This window comes from Ranitomeya variabilis, chromosome 2, assembly GCF_051348905.1.
Source record: "Ranitomeya variabilis isolate aRanVar5 chromosome 2, aRanVar5.hap1, whole genome shotgun sequence".
Classification (NCBI taxonomy): Eukaryota; Metazoa; Chordata; class Amphibia; order Anura; family Dendrobatidae; genus Ranitomeya; species Ranitomeya variabilis.
The window spans coordinates 656129310-656151881 of record NC_135233.1 but is presented as its reverse complement, the minus strand read 5'-3'; the positions used below and the strand labels follow the sequence as shown (position 1 = coordinate 656151881).

Sequence of the window (22572 nt, the reverse complement as noted above, 5' to 3'; positions counted from 1 at the left end):
TCCCTCCCACCTGGGGCGAACCTTCATTGCGGAGGTTTCTTGTTATCATTGGGGTTTTTATTAAAGATAAACCCCTTGTTTTTGTTCCTCTTATCCTCCCATTTCCCCTGGCCTCTCCCCGGGTTCTTTCGGAAAAACCTCTTGCTCCGAAAGGGCTTCCGGTAAGAGGGGAGGCCCAAGGGAGGAAAGGACTTTTTCTTGTCCCCAGCTTTTTCTAAAATGTCATCTAAAGTGGAGCCAAACAAGAATTCTCCTTCACAGGGGATGGTACACAGTCTTGTCTTAGTTTGGAGGTCGCCTGGCCAGTTCTTAAGCCAGAGGGCGCGCCTGGCTGCATTAGCTAGTGCTGCTGACCTAGCGGCTAGTCTGATTGAGTCGGCCGAGGCGTCAGCCAGGAAAGCCGCGGCTCCTCTCATCACTGGTAAAGTATTCAGTATGGAGTCTCGGGAAGTCTTCCCTTTTAATTGACCCTCTAGTTGGTTTAGCCAAATCATTAGGGAGCGAGATGTACACGCCGCTGCTACTGCAGGTTTTAAGCCCCCCCCTGCTGCCTCCCAAGAGCCTTTGAGGAAGGCGTCCGCCTTCTTGTCCATAGGGTCTTTTAGTACCCCCATGTCTTCAAACGGGAGTGCGAATTTTTTTGACGCTTTGGCTATAGCCACATCTAATTTGGGGGCTTTTTCCCAAAAGGAGCAGGATTCGTCCTCAAAAGGGTATTTCCTTTTGGGAGTTAAGAGAGACTTTTTCATGGGCTTTTTCCATTCTTTTTTGATTAAAGCTGCAATTGCATCATTAAGTGGAAAAACTCTCCTCTTTTTTTGTTCTAGGCCCCCGAACATGATGTCCTGTACCGATTTTTTGGGGTGGGAGTCTACTAATCCCATAGTACTTCTCACCGCCTTTATAAGGCCATCGGTGTCCTCTAGAGGGAAACAATTGTGCCCCCCCGAGGAAGAAGTGGATGATGCCGATGAGGAGGAGGAGGAGTCGGAGGATACTGAGCTTGCACTGTCGCTGTCAGATTTTGAGACCGGAGATGGAGACCTATCCTTGGTCTTTCTCCGTTTTTTCCCCTTTTTTAGGGATCTAAGGGTGTCTTCTACTTGCTCTTTAATCAGGTTTTTTAAGTCGGTTGCAAACCCTGGCAGACTTTCAGATACTGTCTGCTGTATGCAAGTATTACACAGCGTCTTCTCCCAGGCAGGTGGAAGATCTTCTCTGCAGATGGCACAAATTCTATGCTTTGTTTTGCCTACGCTCTTCCTCCCCTAAAAGAGACAAATAATAACCTTACTGTCTCTGACTTTCACGAAGATCCACTTACCACCTCCAGGACCCATAAATACCGATTGGGGATTCTCCGCCTCTGGCTTTTTCCCCGACGCCGTACTGGACCCCTTACTGCGTTGGGACCTCTGGCGTTCGTTGCTGGTGTCCTGGCGCTGCTGTCGCCTTTTTTGCTGCTGCTGCTGCTGTGGCGCTGCTATAGGTGGAGATGATTCTGGCAAGGGAGATGCCGGGTCGCTCATATTGCTGCTGGTCTGCGGTCACTGCTTTGACAACACTCTGATGTAGTTGCAAGCAGCTTTTTTTGAGGCTTCTGCTGATAAATTTGCGGAGCCGCTAGGAGGAAGTAGCTTTCCCCATTTAAAGCCTTCGCGCCGCTTTTTTTTTTTTTTTTTTTATTATCCGCGCCTGCGCAGTAGCGCCCGGCTGATCGAACGCCGGCGCCTGCGCAGTAGCGCCCGGCTGACGCCGAACGCCGGCGCCTGCGCAGTAGCGCCCGGCTGATGGCGAGGAGCGCCGAACGCCGGCGCCTGCGCCGTCGGATCCAAGCGGCGCCTGCGCAGAAGCGGTACGAGCGCTTCGCCGGCGCCTCGCGAGACCAGCTTAATCCCGGGCATGCGCCGAACTTGCAAGATGGCGCCGGGAGTGCATATATGGCGCTGCTGACCGGCGCCTCCGGTCCTATGCAGTCCTTAGTGTGCGGCTCTGCATGCCCGATGGCGGTGCAGTGTGCAGACTGACGCCAGCTTTTTTGGGGGGAGGGCCGCCGCACCTCCCGCAACCACAGAGGGACCCCACTGGATGTTGCCTGCTGCATCTTACCTGGGGAGGTGACCGCGAACTCCTTGTCACCTCCCCCGCACACCCTAGAGGCCCACTAGCCCTTCGCGGTGGCGCTTCGGGTCACCACCTTAGCCGAGGCAGAGGGACCCCAGCTGCCTGAACCGGACTAGATGGCCCCGGAATTCCCACGTCGATCTGGTAAGTCCATAGGTCTCCCATCAAGGACAGGAAACCAACTGATGCGGGAGAGTGGTACCGCCTTTTTATCCGTAGGTTTCCTGTCCTTGGTGGGCGGATCCCCTCTCTCCGTGGTGCCGTCATGGGCGATCAGAGAAATCATGATGACAAGTCATTTAATCATACAATGAAAGCAGTTAACAAAACCCTTCAAATAAAAGGAGGAATTTCGTCCATGCAAATTTATACCGCACTGTAGTGAAGGGGCGCCATTTCAATTGTCGTTTCACTTAGCAGGAAAGTTAGAACTGTCCCTGCCAGCGATCTTTTGTGATGCTCCACATCTCAGCATCACACTGCAGTTAGCAACAAAATGGCTCTGCACCGTGTTCCTAATCTTTAGCCTCCCCCATCCTACTGCAGACACCCAGAAGGGAAGGAGAGGAGTGACAGACACATGTGAGAAGATCCCACCCACATTTACCGCAGGCATAACTGTGGGCTAGCATTATACTTAGGTTTTCATGACAAGCAACTGTTGTTCCCCCAGTGTTTACATGTTAAAGATTTCAAAACTTTTAAAATATTTTTCATATTTTACACCATTAAAAAAAAATAAAAAAATTATTATATATATTTATATTATTTTTTTGTTTGTTTTTTTATTCAAACATTAATACTTTACTGTTTTGTTTTTTTTTCATTTTTAAAAACTTAACCAGTCCTGATGAAGGTGCTTGAGAGTATAAAGCAAAAGGGGGGCTACCTTGAGGAATCTAAAGTTTAACACGTTCTGGTTTGTTTCACACGTGTTTTTTTTAAGCCGTTTTCCCATAAGTGTTCCTTTGTACTTTTGCTGCCTCGAGTCAGAATCTACAAGTGCCGGCAAACAAAAATCTTTACAAAGTTCAACGAAACCACAAAATCTTAACATGCAAGTGTTTTATTGCGGATATTTAGTTACAATTAGCATTTTTGTCATGTTACGCTTACATTTTATCACTATCTGCAGTCGTTTAGGCATGGATTCAGACAGTTTTTGATTATCTCCCCCATTGTGTGCACTTTTCAGAAGTGAAATCATGATGTGGATTTTATATGCAAAAGTTTTTTTTGCTGCACAAGTGTAAAGATTTTTTCTGCAGGCACTGTACAATGAGCACATTCCATATATTTGCCTCACAAGCCGCACTTGTTTCTTCTTGGTGGTCCGAAACACCAAACGTGATAAAAATCAGTCAATTGTTGTCATTTACCCTGTATTATATGTAGTATAGGCATTGTGGCTGGTAATATAGAAACCATTATACAATTATATAAGCATTTACAACTCCCTTACATACTACTATAACATTATTACAGTAATCACAATTACCAGTTTGTAAAAAAGGGAAACTAGTATATGGAAAACAAATTCTCTTCCCTTCCTTTAGAGCTATTCTGCCTACCTAGGAGAATAAGTCACAATTATGCATTTATTTCTCTATCATAAAAGCATACTTTCAATAGTAATCTCAAATATTTTCTTTGCACCTATGAAAGTTACGGTAACCTATTATTTTAGATGAGGTGTTCAGAGTATACCTCTTAATAGTACCAAATCTTGAAAAGATGATCTCCAAATCTTCATCAGTTGTAACAGGGTTCAATTTACATACAAACAGAACATTTTCAGGAGGCTTTATATCTGCATCTGGTATATCGCCAACCTTAAAAGGAAAAAAAAATGGTATTCTCTAACTAATGCAAGGTTTATAGTCCTATCTTGAAAGTATAATAGTGTAAATATCCTATCTGGCATCATCAACTCTATAAAAAGTCACATCCAGTTGTTGGACAAGGAGGTAAGGCCATCTTAACACTAGCATCATGCCTTGACCCCTAAACGCCAGCCATGCGCCATCACTAAATGGAGCAGGCTCAGCAGCTAAACTTGCTCCATCTACAGCAGGTGCCAGTTGTATTACAGAGCTGGTACCCAACGGTAATGGATGCGGTCAGAGCTAGCTTAAACGCCACTGACAAAGGGTATAAAAATGATTTAACATAATTTACCAAAAATGAAGAAATTTACTTGCTGTCAAGAAACCTACTCGTCTTGAGCCCTTTCCCTACCATAGTCCATTCCAAACACAAAGGGCAGATTTCCTGTCTGTGCTCTGAACAGTGATGTCATGAGGAGCGAGACCTGCAACCCTCAGCGAGTTGTGAGTGACTGGAGATGTGCACAGGGAGGGAGAGCAGGGAGAGAACACACACATTGCAGGCTCCACACAGAATAAGTCATCTTTTCAACTTGCCGTTTTAGCTAGAAAATATGGAGCTAGGAGTTGCAGAATGCATACATTAGAATTAATTATTACATAGCTCATTGCTCCCCCACAATACACTGACCCTGTGTGTTGCTAGTGTCAGCACCTGTAACATTATTGCCTGTGAGAGTGCCTCGGGATAGTGACTACTAGGTGAAGGGGAAGGAATGTTAAAAATGAGAAAAAATGTACAGCAATTTATCTATCTTCAGACAGCAGGATGGTGGTTTGTATTTGGAGTGGGTAGGCACGATACAGCACAGTTTCTTTGAAAAATGTAGTCGGGAGGAACAGAGGGATAGTTAGTATGAAGTACAGGATGTAAAAAATAAAACCACAAGAATGACTAGAGTGGGCTTAAGGGGAGTAAAACAAAAAACTAAAATAAAAAAGTTAAGGGGGTATAGGGACTTTTTTTATGTGCTCAGAAAAACCCTTTAACTACGATTGCTGTCACAGAGAGATACCGGCTCTATAACAAGCCCACTCCACACACTTGCACCCAACAGGCGCCATGCAAATCTGTTTAGACAGGTAAAAAAAAAAAGAAGACATATTGGAATCTAATGAAAGGTGAAAACATCACAAAAGAAAACCACATTTTTCACTGCTGTAACTCTAATGATCTATATCATAAATCTATACAACCAATATTGTAAAACTATCTAAAATATAAATGAAAACAATGCTAGAATTGCTGTTTCTGTTCATCTCCCCTCACAAAAGATGAAAGAAAATGTGATCAAAACGTCATATTTACGGTACCAATACAAACTGTAGGTTGTAATGCAAAAACTAAGCCTGAAAAAACCTCTCTAAACTTTAAAAAATAAATAAAAAAAATTAAAAAGTTAGTTATATCCACTACAAACCATTTGATAGTGTTCTGGTGAAATGGAGCCATCACAGATGTGATTACCCTGTTATACAGGGACTCGCTATTCTCAGTGATTTATTGCATTGTCTGTTCTCATTTAACCATGACTATAAAAATGACAAATGCTTTAATTGTGTCAAGTGTTTTATTGCTATGAAACAGCTAAACTAAAACCCATAATATAAAATGTTACCACTATATTTAGAATAACCCACCAGAATTGCTATTTTTGGTTCATCCCTCCAACTAAAAAATGTAAATGAAATAAAAAGAAATCATAGTGATATCAAAGCGGTATGTACAGCAAAAACTATCAGTCACAAAGCTTTGCTTGCAGAAAAACAACAGTTATGGGTCTCAAACAAATGGTAAAAAAAAAAAGTTGTTGGGGTCTTTTTTTGCGAAAAGTAGCAAGATATGAAAAAATTGTTTTATCATAGTATAGATGCAGAGAATTAAGTTGACATTTCAATTACCGTATTTTCCGGCGTATAAGACGACTTTTTAACCCCCGAAAATCTTCTTAAAAGTCGGGGGTCGTCTTATACGCCGGGAATCGACTTGTACGCCGGTGTATATGGTGGGTGGGGAGGGGGAGTGATCCTGATGACGAGGGGGCGTCTCACAGGAAAGTGAGTAATCCCCATTACCTTATCCTAGCGGTGCAGCGTGGGGGTGTCAGTGCTGGGAGCGGCGGCAGCTGCTGTGTTCTGGTGCGGCGGCTCCTCTTCTGTGTTGTGGGGTGGCGGCGGCAGCGGCGTATCTTTATCCAGTTGGGGCTCCTCCGGCATCTCCTTAGCCCTGGAGGCCCCGCCGCAACTCCATCGGTGCAATGTGGTGGCCTCCGGGAAAATGGCCGCTGCTCAGATTCAGATCTCGTGTCCCGAGATTTCGGGACGAGATCTGAATCTGAGCAGCGGCCATTTTCCCGGAGGCCACCGCATCGCACCTATTGAGCTGCCTCCGGGAAAATGGCCGCTGCATTGCACCGATGGAGTTGCGGCGGGGCCTCCAGGGCTAAGGAGATGCCGGAGGAGCCCCAACTGGATAAAGATATGCCACCGCCACCCCACAGCACAGAGGCCCCACACAGAAGAGGAGCCGCCGCACCAGAGCACAGCAGCCGCCGCTGCCACTCCCAGCACTGAGACCCCCACGCTGCACCGCTACGATAAGGTAATGGGGGATACTCACTTTCCTGTGAGACGCCCCCTCGTCATCAGGATCACTCCCCCCCCCCCCCCAAAAGGCACATATTCACCGGCCCTATAAGACGACATAGGGTGTATAAGAAGACCCCCGACTTTTAAGAAGATTTTATATTTTAACTGGTAAAGTTGGGGGGTCGTCTTATACGCCCAGTCGTCTTATACGCCGGAAAATACGGTATATTGAAAGATGTAGTGTTCATATTTATATAAATTATTTTGTTCAGTACACCTCTCAAAAAACATAGTAATGAGTACGGTAATAAGAAAGTTACAAGTAGAGCAAAATGGCACTGACGAAAACGACATCTTCTTGTGCTTAAAAATAATTGCTTACATAGCCCTAGAGACAGGGCTGTAAGAATATGGCAACACAAAAACATTTAGCACCATATTTATTATGCATTTTACAAACTTTATGCCCCTTGTCTTTGCTGTCACTTGGCAAAAAAGTCTAACATGCTCCATATGTATGAACAGCATCAACCACTATGGTAGAGAAAGAAACCCTGACTCCAGTTCACTGCTTTATCAGTTGGAGATTACGCTTCTTTCTCCACTTATGAATCACTTCTTCCCCTCTTCCTCGAACTCACCATCCACTCTGAACAACAGCTCAAATCTGCCTTACTCAACGCAAGACGGACGACAAATAGTGATGTATTAGGTTACAACTCCTGTTATACTCTATCGAGAAGGGAAGAGGAGAAGGAGTACTGAAAGTGAAATACACATAAAAGATTTGCTTCAAGCTCCAGCACAAGTCTATCTTAATACTGTGCTGGATTCACAGCCACACAGCTCAGTACTGTAGCACAGTATCCCCCTCTTGTGCTACACAGAAAAAGAGGAGGAATCCCACTGCTTCTGTGTACTGGAGAAATCATATCTGTGAGTCTCCACTCATTAATTCAGATAGAATGGAAAATTAGGAAGAGAATATGCAGAGGAAAACTGTTGAAAACAAGTTAATAACTCATAATTGCATGTATAATTCCTCATGTAGACAAATATGACAGCTTATATTGAAAAGTTACCTGAAATGACAGGTAAGACTGCCTAGTCTAAATCAGCTCTGTCTAAAAATTAGACAGTATTGATAAATATGCCTCAGTGTAATCATACGGACTCACAAAATAAACTGAAGGCACTGAATGGTAAATTTTCCAATAATATATTCATACCATTTCTAAAAGCACAGCTCTGGTCTTAGCTTCGTTATCAGCCAGTTGTTCTTCAATCTCCTCATTTGACTTTCCTTTACTGTCGTCAATTTCTTCATCAGCGCCTATACGTCCACTCTGGGATTATAATAAAGTGATGATTATTACAACATTATCATAAAGGAGACAAAAAAAAAAAAAAAAAAAAGATATAAAAGGATGAAGTTCTCCACTGCAATACTCACATCTAACTGCTCTTTTGTAGGTTCTGGGGAACGATCTGGAATGGGGAGGTCTGGCGGGTCATCAAATGGGTCATCCAGAATCACAGTATGGTTTATTCTATCAATACATATAAATGCAACTGAATAGCTCCCGCTAATCCGCACCTTGTATAATTGTATTTGTGTATCTAATACGTGGCCGAGATGGATTTTTACCCTCTCGCAATGAAGGTTCTCCAGATAGAAGAATTTTTTATTATTCAACTAAAAAGTGTTATTTGATAAAATATAATGCTTCCCTTTAAACAAATTTTACAATCCTGATTTAATCTTCGGACTCACCTTATTTCCTCTCCTATTGTTGGCCAAGATTCTATTGTCACTGGTGTGGTCAGGGATTGGTGAATGAGAAATATATCCTTCCCAGACAGAAAAAAAAGCACATTTACCAGACCTGGGCAGCAGCAATGATCAGTAAGGTGAGTATTGTTTTTATACATACATTATATTATCTTTAACCTGTACTCAACATGGCTATATCACATTTTTGCGTTTTTTGTTTTTTCCTTTCCTTCTTACAAGAACCATAACTTTTTACTTTCCCATCAACATAGCCATATGATGGCTTTTTGTTGTTGTGAAAAACAGTCGTACTGTTGAATGACACCATTATTTTATCATGTGATGTATAAGAAAGCGGGAATAAATTCCAAATGCATAAACTGCAAAGAGGTGTAATTACACAATTGATTTTTTATTTTTTTTTATTTAAAGTGTTTACTATACGATAAAAATATGATTCTCCAGGTCAGTGCAATCACAGAGATACCAAATCATGCATAGGTTTTTTATTTTTCCAGTGGTGAAAAAAAAAAATTGGAAACTTGTTGAAAAGCAAACATAATTCTGAAGTATAGATTTATGTATTTTTTTCTCATTAAGCTGTTCATTAATTTTATATCTTGATAGATAGGACTTTTACAGATGTAGTGATTCCACATGTATATATTTTTATTTCGCTATTTTTATTAGGAGGGGAGAGGGATGATTTGAACTTTTACTTTTTATATTAATTCTTTTTCTGTTTTCACTTTATTAGTTTCCTTAGGGGACTTTAACCATCTGATCGTTTGTACTAAATGAAGGAATACTATAGTTGTGTGGTATATCGCATATATCACCGTCTCCTACAAACACCAGCCAGAAGGTCTATGCATGGCTATTAGAGGGAAATAATGGCTGAATGTCACAGCCATCTTCTGCAGGGAAAGATGCGGACTCAGGAACTGAGAGAGTTTGGGGAGCCGGTACATGACATACACTACCGTTCAAAAGTTTAGGGTCACTTAAAAATGTCCTTATTTTTTAAAGAAAAGCACAGTTTTTTTCCAATGAAGCTAACATTAAATGATTCAGAAATACACTCTATACATTGTTAATGTGGTAAATGACTATTCTAGCTGAAAATGTCTGGTTTGTAATGCAATATCTTCATAGGTGTATAGAGGCCCATTTCCAACAACCATCACTCCAGTGTTCTTATGGTACTTTGTGTTTGCCAACTGTGTAAGAAGGCTAATGGATGGTTAGAATACCCTTGAAAACCCTTGTGCAAGTATGCTAGCACAGCTGAAAACAGTTTGGCTGATTAGAGAACCTATAAACCAGACCCTCCTTTGAGCTAGTTGAGAATCTTGAGCATTACATTTGTTGGTTCCATTAAACTCTCAAAATGGCCAGAAAAAAAGAATTTTCATATGAAACCCGACAGTCTATTCTTGTTCTTAGAAATTAAGGCTATTCAATGCGAGAAATTGCCAAGAAACTGAAGATTTCCTACAACGGTGTGTACTACTCCCTTCAGAGGAGAGCGCAAACAGGCTCTAACCAGAGTAGAAAGAAGTGGAAGGCCCAGCTAAACAACTGAGCCACAAGACAAATACATTAGAGTCTGTAGTTTGAGAAATCGATGCCTCACAGATCCTCAACTGGCAGCTTCATTAAATAGTACACGCAAAATGCCAGTGTCAACGTCTACAGTGAAGAGGCGACTCCGGGATGCTGACCTCCAGGGCAGAGTGGCAAAGAAAAAGCCATATCTGAGACTGGCTAATAAAAGGAAAAGATTAACATGGGCAAAAGAACACAGACATTGGACAGAGGAAGATTGGAACAATGTGTTATGGACAGACGAATCCAAGTTTGAGGTGTTTGGATCAGACAGAAGAACATTTGTGAGATGCAGAACAACTTAAAAGATGCTGGAAGAGTGCCTGACGCCATCTGTCAAGCATGGTGGAGGTAATGTGATGGTCTGGGGTTGCTTTGGTGCTGGTAAAGTGAGAGATTTGTACAAGGTAAAAGGGATTTTGAATAAGGAAGGATATCACTCCATTTTGCAACGCCATGCCATACCCTGTGGACAGCGCTTGATTGGAGCCAATTTCATGCAACAACAGGACAATGACCCAAAGCACACCTCCAAATTATGCAAGAACTATTTAGGGAAGAAGCAGGCAGCTGGTATTCTATCTGTAATGGAGTGGCCAGCACAGTCACCAGATCTCAACCCCACTGAGCTGTTGTGGGAGCAGCTTGACCGTATGGTGCGCAAAAAGTGCCCATCAAGCCAAACCAACTTGTGGGAGGGGCTTCTGGAAGCATGGGGTGAAATTTCTCCAGATTACCTCAGCAAATTAACTGCTAGAATGCCAAAGGTCTGCAATGCTGTAATTGCTGCAAAGGGAGCATTATTTGACGAAAGCAAAGTTTGAAGGAGAAAATTATTATTTCAAATAAAAATCTTTTTTTCGAATCTTGTCAATGTCTGGACTAGATTTTCAATTCATTTGGCAGCTCATTTGATTAATAAAAGTATGAGTTTTCATGGAAAACACAAAATTGTCTGGGTGACCCTAAACGTTTGAACGGTAGTGTAACTGTACATCTTAAGTCGGTGAGGGACTCAAATTCAAAGTAATACAACGTCTTACTTTTACATTTTATTGACTATGTGGAAAAACTGTATTTGTTCAAAATACCGGATGTCTTGAAAAGGAACGAAGTCTTTATCCACAAAGGTCTCATTGATCTTCTTTAGCACATCCATTCCTTCTGTTACTTCCCCAAACACTGTATGTACCCCATCTAGATAGTCCAAATTTTCTCCTGTAGTAACAAGGAACTGTAAAGAAAAACAGAGATGCTGGTTTATTATTCGTTACAAATTTTCACACTGATAAACAATCACAAAGGAACTAAGAAGACCAACTCACTGTATCAGGTGTACGCGTGTACACACAAGGGTTCTATTTCATAGAACACCTTTAAATATGAAGCATGTTTAAAAATATGGCGGTACAGAGCAATATATGTGCTTGCACAGGTGCACAACTGGGGGGCAGCAGTCACATTCATCCCACTGTGCCCCCAATGTTCTGTATACAGTAGTTTCCATGTCAGAGGGAAGAGGAGTATCACACTGCTCAGGAGAAGGGCTGATCATAAATGAGTATAGCACTGTGTAGATCACCCAAATATCAAAAGTCTAGAGTCCTCTGACCCCCGTTTAGCACTCCTGAAAAGCATATTTGAGTTGGAGAGATGCCTGCCTCCTGCATGTCCATCAGACTGGCGTATGCAATCATGTCTTTACTAATCAAACGCATAATCTTCATTTGAGAGTTCCATGTGTGCAGGGTCTCCTCAGCTTTACAGTATTAATTAGGGAAGAAGACTACCCCCATTCTCCAGAGTCCTGGAAGGGAGTCTGCATCTCCTAAATAACTGCAGTTAGCTAATGAAACTCTCTGACACCTGATGGGACGCTGATTCAGGGAACCAGTCTGATTGCCGCATGTGGAGTCGGAAAGGAATTTTTCTCCTAATATGGGATAATTAACATTTGCCTCACGGGGTTTTTGACTTCCTCTGAATCAACATGTTATGTTATAGGTTGAGCACAATGGACCTGTGACTTCTTTCAACTTTAAAAACAATTAACTATTTATGGCATATACTTTTGACATGCTATAAACCTCTCAAAAAGTATAACCCTTTAAAGGGAATCTGTCAGTAGGATCAACCCTCTTATGCCGTCCATATGGGTAAGCAGCTCATAGGAAGCTGAATAAAACGATACCTTGATATCTGCGATCTGATGTCTTATTCCAGAGAAAATAGAATTATTCTTACCGTTAATTCGGTTTCTAGGAACCTTCCACGACGGCATATGGAGGTTGTCTCTTTGCCCTGATGGGGAACAGGAAACACAAGAGAGGTTAAAAGCACCTCCCACCTCCCATTCACCAGTGACTTATAACTGAAACCAAAGCACCGGTTACCTTCTGAGTCCCAGAATTAATCCAGGAAATATAGAGGGTGGGAAATTAGTGCCGTCGTGGAAGGTTCCTAGAAACCGAATTAACGGTAAGAATAATTCTATTTTCTCTAGTCACCTTCCACGACGGCATATGGAGGAATACCAACTAATTGGCACTAGGGAGGGACAACGGCCTGAAGAACTTTGCGGCCGAAGACTAAATCTCTGTTGGATAATACATCCAACCTATAATGTTTGGAGAAGGTATGGAGAGACGACCACGTAGCTGCCCTGCAGATCTGCTCTGGAGTCGCACCTGCTCTCTCTGCCCAGGAGACCGACGTAGATCTAGTTGAATGGGCCTTGATTCCTACTGGAGGTAGTTTATTTTGAGCCAGGTAAGCTTCTGTTATGGCTTTTTTAATCCAAGAAGCGATGGTACTCTTGGCTACTTTCTTCCCCTTATTTTGTCCTGAAGAGTGGACAAAAAGGTTGTGATCGACTCTAAGAGCACTGGTTTGATCTAAATAATGTAGCAGGATACGTCTAACATCAAGAGTATTAAATTTTCTTTCCTCAGAGTTTGCAGGATTACTACAAAAAGTTGGTAACACTATCTCTTGAGAACGATGAAATTCAGAGACCACTTTTGGGAGGAAAGAAGGATCAAGACGGAGAACTATTGAGTCCTCTCTAACCAGTAGATAAGGTTCTCTTATTGATAAGGCCTGTAATTCACCCACTCTTCTAGCTGAAGTAATAGCTACCAAGAAAATAGTCTTGTAGGCAAGATTCTGTGGGGAACAGGTAGACAAAGGTTCGAACGGTGGACCTGTAAGGCCTTGAAGCACAATATTAAGGTCCCATGGAGGAACTATAACTTGTTTCCTAGGGTTCATTCTGTTTGCTGAGGTCATGAACCTTTTAATCCAGCGATGCCCTGCTAGATCTTGGTCAAAGATGGAACTAAGTGCCGAGACCTGGACCTTCAGAGTACTGGGTCTCAGACCAATTTCTAGGCCTCTTTGTAAAAAGTCCAATATTTTAGATATATCTGGCTTAAGAGGGTCTGGAGGGTTAGGCAGACAAAAAGATGAAAATTTTTTCCAGATTTTATTATAAATAGCATTTGTTACCGGTTTTCTGGATTTTTGAAGAGTAGCTATAACCGGGTTAGATAGCCCTTTTGCTCTCAGCACATTGGCTTCAGAAACCACGCCGCTAAATTCCACCTCTGAGGATCCGAGTGAAGCACTGGGCCCTGGGAAAGGAGATTGGCCTTCGATGGCAACATTAACGGTCCGTCCACCTGAAGTTGAATAATCATGTTGAACCAACTTCTCTTGGGCCAAAATGGAGCGATCAAAATAGTTGGAGTCTTTTCTATCCGAATCTTCCGTAGCACTTTTGCCAGGATCGGTATGGGTGGAAAAGCATATGCCAGATGAAATTGCCAATCTTGAACCAAGGCATCTATTGCTCTGGGATTTCCTCTTGTATCCAGGGAAAAAAATATTTCTACTTTCGCGTTCTGGTGAGAAGCAAAGAGGTCGACCTCCGGGAGACCCCATCTGTTTACCAGTAAGTTGAAAGTTTGCCGATCCAGACTCCATTCGCCTGGGTGAATATCCTGTCGGCTCAAATAATCTGCCTGAAAATTGGCAGTACCTTTTAGGTGAGTTGCCGTCAGAGACAGTAGGTGTTTCTCGGCCCAGGCAAAGATTCGTGCAGAGATATTTTTCAGACTGGTGAATCTTGTACTGCCCTGATGCCTGATGTGAGCCACCGTGGTCATGTTGTCCGAGTATATCTGGACATGTTGTCCAGAGAGTTGATGATTTGTTGTAAGGAGAGCTTCTTCCACAGCCTTGAGTTCTCGGAAGTTTGACGATCTCTCTCTGGTTGACGGGTCCCAAAGACCCTGATAAGGAACATGATTTATCATGGCTCCCCAGCCTCTCTTGCTGGCATCTGTCTTGATCGTGGTTAACGGGAATTGAATCCAACTCACACCCCTGCGAAGATTTTCGGACTTCATCCACCACGTTAGTGATGCTTTTACTCGACCTGGAGTGTGAAACCTCTTGTTTAAAGAGCCAGGACGACCATCCCAATTGCTTAGCAAATGAGTTTGGAGAATTCTTGAGTGGGCTTGAGCCCAAGCCACCGACTGTATACATGCTGTCATGGAGCCTAAGAGTGACATTCCTTCCCGGAGCGTGGGAGATCTCGTCTCCTTGTATTTCTTGACCTTTACTACCAATGGTAGTCTGTGGTCTTCTGGAAGGAAGGACATTTGTTTTTCCGAGTCCAGAATTACTCCTAAAAACCTTCTGGTTCTTGAGGGTTGAAGCTGGGATTTTTTTATGTTCGGTATCCAACCCAGAGACTTCAATATCTCTAATGTGGTTGATACGTGAGATACCAGGGTCACTTTGGTGGGAGCTACTATCAGCAGATCGTCCAGATAAGGCACTATACAAACCCCTTGTCTCCGAATGAATGACACGGCTTCCGCCATCACTTTGGAGAACACTCTCGGAGCTGATGAGATGCCGAAGGGGAGGACTCTGAACTGATAGTGCTCCACCTGATGATTCCCCTGAATCGCAAACCTGAGATATTTTATATGTCTCGGGTGAATAGGGATATGAAAATACGCATCTTTCAGGTCGATTGTCGCCATAAAGGCGTGCTGATGTATTAAGGGAATGGCTGATTTTACAGACTCCATCTTGAATCTTCGATATTTTACATGTTGATTCAGACCTTTTAGATTTATGATGATACGTACTTCCCCTGATGGTTTTGGTACCATGAATAAGCGGGAGTAATGTCCCTGACCCCATTCTGATTGTGGGACTGGGGAGATCACATTTGATCTTAAAAGGTCTCTGAGACCCAATGTTAGTAGTTTGTGATTCCTCATTGAGGAGGTGGTAATCTTTAGACCCTGAGGGGGGGGGAGAAGTTAACTCTATCAATAGGCCCTCCTTGATAACATTGAGGACCCAGTGGGAGCTGGTGATGTTTTGCCACTGATCCACATAATTTGAGAGTCTTCCCCCCACCGGGTCGGAGTCATTGTTTATCTTGCTGAAATGACTGTTGCTGCTGCTGCTGTTGTTGCGGGACGAAGATATTTTTCCCTCTGCCTTTAGCATAGCTCCACCTGCCGGTCTTGCCTTTACCCCTCGGCTGGGAGGGTTGAGACAGTGGGGCACGAAAAAACCGTTTTCTTGGTTGTTTTTGCTCCGGGAGCGCTTTTTTCTTGTCGGTCGCTTTATCCAAAATGTCGTCTAAAGCTGGACCAAACACATAGTCTCCCTTAAAAGGGATGGCACATAACTTGGCCTTAGATGTGACGTCACCACTCCATAATTTAAGCCAGAGGGCTCTTCTGGCAGAGTTAGAGAGCACCAAAGATCTGGCAGCAATTCTAACGGATTCTAGAGAGGCATCCGCCAGAAACCCAGTAGCCTTATGTAAGATAGGGAGGGAATCCAACATCTCACTTCTGGAGGTACCCTGAGAAATGTGCGATTCTAATTTCTCCAGCCAGCAGGAAAGGGTTCTTGCAACACATGTAGAGGCAATATTAGCCTTGAGAACAGAAGAAGATGACTCCCAGGATTTCTTTAGGAGACTCTCAATCTTCCTGTCCATAGGGTCTTTTAACTGCGACGCATCCTCAAAGGGGAGTGCTGTTCTTTTGGCAACTCTGGCCACCTGCACATCCACCTTGGGAATGTCAAGTTTAACAAGGTCGCCTTCTAGAGGAAATCTATGTTTCATCTCGGAAGATATATTAAGACGTTTCTCAGGGAGATCCCACTCTTGCTCAATCATATTAATCACATTTGCATGAACGGGGAACCCTGCCTTTTTCTCCGATTTAAGCCCACCAAACATATGATCCTGTATGGATTGTGGTACAGGTTCCTCTTCGAGCCCCATGGTGTTACGAACAGCAGACACCAGGTCCTCAATATAATCCGAGGAGAAGAGGTATTTCCTGACCTCAGCCCTAGGGGATGCTGGATCTTCCCAGCCAGCAGATGAAGAAAAAGAGTGGTCAGAATCCGGATCCGATTCTACGACCTGAATCTTCCTCTTCTTAGCTGGGGAATGTGGTGGCGGAGGTGGGGGTGGAGGAGTGAAGGCTGCTAAGGAAGATTGTACCTCCTGTTTAACGAGAGAGCGTATCTCATCTAGCAGAGATGGTTGCTCTGCTTTAACTATCCTGTCCGTGCATGGCTGGCAGAGTTTTTTATCCCAGGTAGGAGGGAGCTTTGCAGAACAGACCGGACACTTCTTCCTAATAGCAGCTCTAGGGGCAGACTTTTCTCCCTGAAACAGAGGGGGAGAGAAGAATGAGGAGCTACCCCTAAGATAAAAAACTACCTCCCGGATCCAGACCCTGCATACTCACAGTAGCAGGGGCAGTGCTGGGCTCTGCAGGTGCAGGACACAAAGAACCATCCATACTGAAGAGATTATAGTCTTACCTCAGTGGTGGTTCAGCAGGCTTTTATGGAGTACTCTCCTAGCACCTGCCTCCAGCGGTAGAATTTCCCCTCCTCCTCCTCCGGGATCCACGTGTGGGACGCCATTGTGCCGACACCGCCGCCGGTGAAACCCGGAAGAGCCGGCTTCAGGGTGATATGAAAACCGGAAGTGACGCGCGCGCGACCGCCGACGTCACTTCCGGAACGCCGACCAAGCAGCATGGAGGGAGGAAGCCGGGAAGCTATGGAGAGGATCCCGGCTGGGGATCCCGGCCTGCTTTACCCTCACGGGGGCGCAGGAAGGCCGGGAAGGGTCCCGAGGTACCTGGCAAGCAGGACGACGGGAGCAGCCCACGGAGAGGCACAAGGCGACCCCAGCTGCCCGGCTGAAATACAGGTAAGACCTGTGAAATGACTGTAGTCACCGGCCACTACAGCATATGGAACCTCTCCCTGTCCCATGGGGAACAGGAAAGACACTGGTGAATGGGAGGTGGGAGGTGCTTTTAACCTCTCTTGTGTTTCCTGTTCCCCATCAGGGCAAAGAGACAACCTCCATATGCCGTCGTGGAAGGTGACTAGAGAAATCTATGTTTTTCTTGTATGTAAATGAGCTGTTAAGATCTATGGACCAGACACAGATCTGCATAAGGCTGTACATCCAGAGTTTATTATAAATTGAAGGGGAAGTCAAGTTACGGGGAATTAGACATCAGACCGCAGATACCATGACCGAAATGCCCATATAAATTAATTGATAAGCTAGCTCTCTGCTAATGAAGTAGGTACCGAGAAGAAAATAGCATCATAATGATAAAGTCTTCGGCACACTAGGAGCAGTAATGCTTCAATAAGGTAATCTTATCTCTAAAACGTAGATGTATTCTATTATAACGTTTCGGCCGTGTAAGTATATGAGCGCAGACAAAAAATTGAAATGAACAGAATAAAAGTATATACAGTCAATTAGAGATAGCAGCAAGGAGATCATTCCCGAAAATTCTCATCTTGAATTGATGCCATGGATAATATATATGGTTGTATCACAAATGGGCATGAAAGGTAGATCAATCTATATTATAATGTCAGATGCATCATATACAACGTCGTACCTAAAAAGAGAGGACATTTTTAAATTTTATTTAAATTTAGTTAATTGATTTAATTTTTATTTTTCATTGTCATTTTTCTGTTCATGGTTGTCATTTCTCATATTATTATAATCTAATGAATTTATTCTCTGTTTAGGTACAACATTGCATAATAGTCTGAAACATAGTAATAGAATACCATCTGCAATAAAATGACCCTATTGAAGCATTACTGCTCCTAATGTGCCAAAGATTTATTTTAATAATCAATTATCAACATGCCCATATAGAAGCTTAAGATCTAGCTACTGACATATCCCCTTTAGGTTTTACTGTAGCCCTTGGAAGTCATTCAACAAGACAATGTGGCCCAGAAAAGGTTTTGCAGCCCTGCTCTAAGTAAAATATTTCCTGCATTTTTTTAGGCCTATTTTAAGCAGAAAGTATATGGCCCCAGAATGGGTGGGAACAAGGCTTAAGAACTCTGTTCACACCAACCCATTTGGAGCTAAACAAGATCAAATACCATTAAATAAAAGGGAAGAATCTGCTTTGGGGCTTACATACGTTAAGTACAGGCAAGTGAAAACTCCCTTTTTCTCTTATCCCTAGTCTTATAAAATATTGAAATGTACCAGAATTCTCTGAACTTCAGACTTGGACATGAGTACCTCTACATTTAGTATAATCCATTGTTATGATCAATTGCATTAAAGGGAACATGTCAGTTGATTCATTATGCCGAAACCATGAACAACATGAATCAGAGCCTCACTGCACGATTGCAGCCAGGTTGTTTCTCGCAGAAATGCTCCAATTGTTTGAGTTGTACTAAGTTCTATACCTTCTCCTTTATCAGTCAATTGGATATAATGAAGTTACGTTATATAGGATCTCCCTTCTAACCTGTGATCCATGTTGATCATTGCCATTGTTCACCATCGACACAGTTCCCACCTTCTTGTGTTTTATTCTTGGCACTTTTTCAGGTTCAAAATAACATGCCTGGTCTCCATACAACTTACTGAAATAACAGGTAAGCAGTCAGATAATAAGGAAAATAACTCCCCACACTAATGTACGACACCAAAACAATCCTACATATCAAGCAAATACTCTATGGGACGGATTCATTATTGTGCCTTTTTGTCTAGAATTTAAAGATTTAGTTTACATTTAATTTAATGTATGTGAATGTTTTTTGTTTTTAATATTTGCCATAGTGGACAGGGTTAGGGATTTCTAGATGCTGTCAACTGATTCATCAATTCCGACTTTTAAAATAGCCGTAACATTTTTGCGTAAATGTACTCCAATCCTTTTTATGCAATTCTAAATTTTTTGATCATTTTATGGATATTTTTTAAATAACAGGTGAATTTTTTGCTTTAAAATAAGGTAAAAGAAAAAAATGGACCTTTTTTGTTTTTGCTCAAAATTCATAAAACACGTGGGCCACTTTGAAGTATTTGACACAAAGAACGTCAATGAATACCACAAGTAAAAAAAGGGACTTAAAAAATAAAACGCAAATGATAAGTTGCGTACAATGGGCCTAAACTAAGAGTAAAAAAAAAAAAAGCCAGCTAGACTACAGTGAAGGAAATAAGTATTTGATCCCTTGCCGATTTTGTAAGTTGCCCACTGACAAATACATGAACAGTCTATAATTTTAAGGGCAAGTTAATTTTAACATTGAGAGATAAAATATCAAAAATAAAATCCAGAAAATCATATTGTATAAATTATATAAATACATTTGCATTTTGCAGTGAGAAATAAGTATTTGATCCCCTACCAACCATTAAGAGTTCTGGCTCCTACAGACCAGTTAGGCTCCTAATCAACTCGTTACCTGCATTAAAGGGAACCTACCACCCCGTTTTTTAAAAATTAGATAAAAATAGTGTGAAATAGGGGCAGAGCTGGGCTTTACATTAGGGCCTTTTCGGTGCCTTTACACCCCCGTTAGGCTGCCCAAATACCTTTGTGAAGTGGCCGTTTTCTGCTGTCACTCAAGTGGGTCAGGTCGGATGGGCGTGGTCACAGCGTTGTTTGTCCCCCAGGATCCTGCTCATCATTACGTTGGTGGCGTAGTGGTGTGCGCATGTCCAAAGAAGATCCACTGCCCAGGAGATGAATAACGGCGCGGTCTTCGCTATTCAGCCGTTTACCGGTGGGCGCGGCCATCTTTCCTGTGGCCGCGCCTGCGCAGATGGAGCGCTCTGCTGCCCGGGACTTCAGGAAAATGGCCGCCGTGATCTCCATCTGCGCACGCGCGGAATGCCGCGGCCATTTTCCTGAAGTCCCGGGCAGCAGAGCGCTCCATCTGCGCAGGCGCGGCCACAGGAAAGATGGCCGCGCCCACCGGTAAACGGCTGAATAGCGAAGACCGCGCCGTTATTCATCTCCTGGGCAGTGGATCTTCTTTGGACATGCGCACACCACTACGCCACCAACGTAATGATGAGCAGGATCCTGGGGGACAAACAGCGCTGTGACCACGCCCATCCGACCTGACCCACTTGAGTGACAGCAGAAAACGGCCACTTCACAAAGGTATTTGGGCAGCCTAACGGGGGTGTAAAGGCACCGAAAAGGCCCTAATGTAAAGCCCAGCTCTGCCCCTATTTCACACTATTTTTATCTAATTTTTAAAAAACGGGGTGGTAGGTTCCCTTTAAAGACAGCTGTCTTATATAGTCACCTTTATAAAAAAAAACTCCTGTCCACAGACTCAAGTAATCAGTCAGACTCTAACCTCTACAACATGGGCAAGACCAAAGAGCTTTATCAGGATGTTAGGGACAAGATCATAGACTTGCACAAAGCTAGAATGGGCTACAAAACCATAAGTAAGATGCTGGATGAGAAGGAGACAACTGATAGTAGTGCAATAGTAAGGAAATGGAAGAAATACAAAATGACTGTCAATCGACATCGATCTGGGGCACCATGCAAAATCTCACCTGGTGGGGTATCCTTGATCATAAGGAAGGTGAAATATCAGCCTAGAACTACACGGGGGGAACTTGTTAATGATTTCAAGGCAGCTGGGACCACAGTCACCAAGAAAACCATTGGTAACACATTACGCCGTAAAGGTTTAAAATCCTGCAATGCCTTACGAGGTCTCCCTGCTCAAGAAGGCACATGTGCAGGCCCGTCTGAAGTTTGCCAATGAACACCTGGATGATTCTGTGAGTGATTGGAAGAAGGTGCTGTGGTCAGATGAGACAAAAATTGAGGTCTTTGGCATTAACTTAACTCGCTGTGTTTGGAGGAAGAGAAATGCTGTCTATGAGCCAAAGAACACTGTCCCCACTGTCAAGCATGGAGGTGGAAACATTATGTTTTGGGGTGTTTCTCTGCTAAGGGCACAGGGCTACTTCACTGCATCAATAGGAGAATGGATGGAGCCATGTACTGTAAAATCCTGAGTGACAATTTCCTTCCCTCCACCAGGACAATAAAAATGGGTCGTGGCTGGGTTTTCCAGCAAGACAATGACCGAAAACAACAAAGGAGTGGCTCAAAAAGAAGCACATTAAGGTCATGGAGTGGTCCAGCCAGTATCCAGACATTAATCCCATAGAAAACTTATGGAGGGAGTTGAAGCTCCGAGTTGCCAAGCGACAGCCTCAAAATCTTAATGATTTAGGCTATGTTCACACGCTGCGGTTTTTGCTGCGGATCCGCAGCGGTTTTGAGGCTGCGGATCCGCATCCTTTTTCCATGCAGGGTACAGTACAATGTTACCCTATGGAAAACAAAAACCGCTGTGCCCACTATCCTTTTTTCGGCATGAAAATCCGCGCTGATTTTCTGCGGAAAAAAAGAAGTACCATGTCTATTCTTTCTGCGGATTCCGCTCCTGTTTTCCAACAGAACCAATAGGAAAGTGCAGTTGGAAACCCGCAGTGGAATCCGCAGGAGAAAACGCACAAAAACCCGCAGTGGTAAACCACCGCGGGTTTGCACTGCGGGTTTTCAGAATCAGGACCTGAAAAATCCGCAGGCAAAAAAGGATAGTGTGAACAAGCCCTTAGAGATGATCTGCAAAGAGGAGTGGACCAAAATTCCTCCTGACATCTGCGCAAACCTCTTCATCAACTACAACAAATGTCTGACTGCTGTGCTTGCCAACAAGGGTTTTGCCACCAAGTATTAAGTCTTGCTTCCCAGAGGGATCAAATACTTATTTCTCACTGCAAAAAGCAAATCAATTTATACAATGTGATTTTCTGGATTTTCTTTTTGATATTCTCTCTCTCAATGTTAAAATGAACCTACCCTTAAAATTATAGACTGATCATGTCTTTGTCAGTGGGCAAACTTACAAAATCAGCAAGGGATCAAATACTTATTTCCGTCACTGTATATACATAGAAAGAACAATTCAAGAGGAGATATGAAATAAATTCTTCTGACAAACCTTTATTTTTTTTTAATCTAAACACTTATAATGTGATTCTGAATTTTAGCAGTAAAGAGCACATACAAGTTTAACATTAAAAATTAAGTACTGGTACATACCTAAAGATTGACTGGCCTCCTCTGCCTGTTCCCAGAGGGTCACCAGTTTGTATGATAAAATCTCTCTAAGAAAGAAAAGACATCA

General features: G+C 43.0%; 1 protein-coding gene across 2 annotated transcripts in view; it reads right to left on the bottom strand.

Annotated features, from left to right (window-relative positions):
* The window catches only part of PPIL4 (peptidylprolyl isomerase like 4), a 35263-nt gene that overhangs the window by 9265 nt on the left and 3426 nt on the right, over window positions 1-22572 (bottom strand). For both annotated transcript variants that reach the window (XM_077289182.1, XM_077289183.1), the window contains exons 3-8: window positions 22488-22552; window positions 18858-18975; window positions 11073-11215; window positions 8053-8149; window positions 7829-7945; window positions 3832-3956 (exon numbers count right to left, since the gene is read on the bottom strand). In XM_077289182.1, coding sequence (XP_077145297.1) covers window positions 3832-3956; window positions 7829-7945; window positions 8053-8149; window positions 11073-11215; window positions 18858-18975; window positions 22488-22552 — 665 coding nt within the window. The remainder of the gene's footprint in view (window positions 1-3831; window positions 3957-7828; window positions 7946-8052; window positions 8150-11072; window positions 11216-18857; window positions 18976-22487; window positions 22553-22572) is intronic.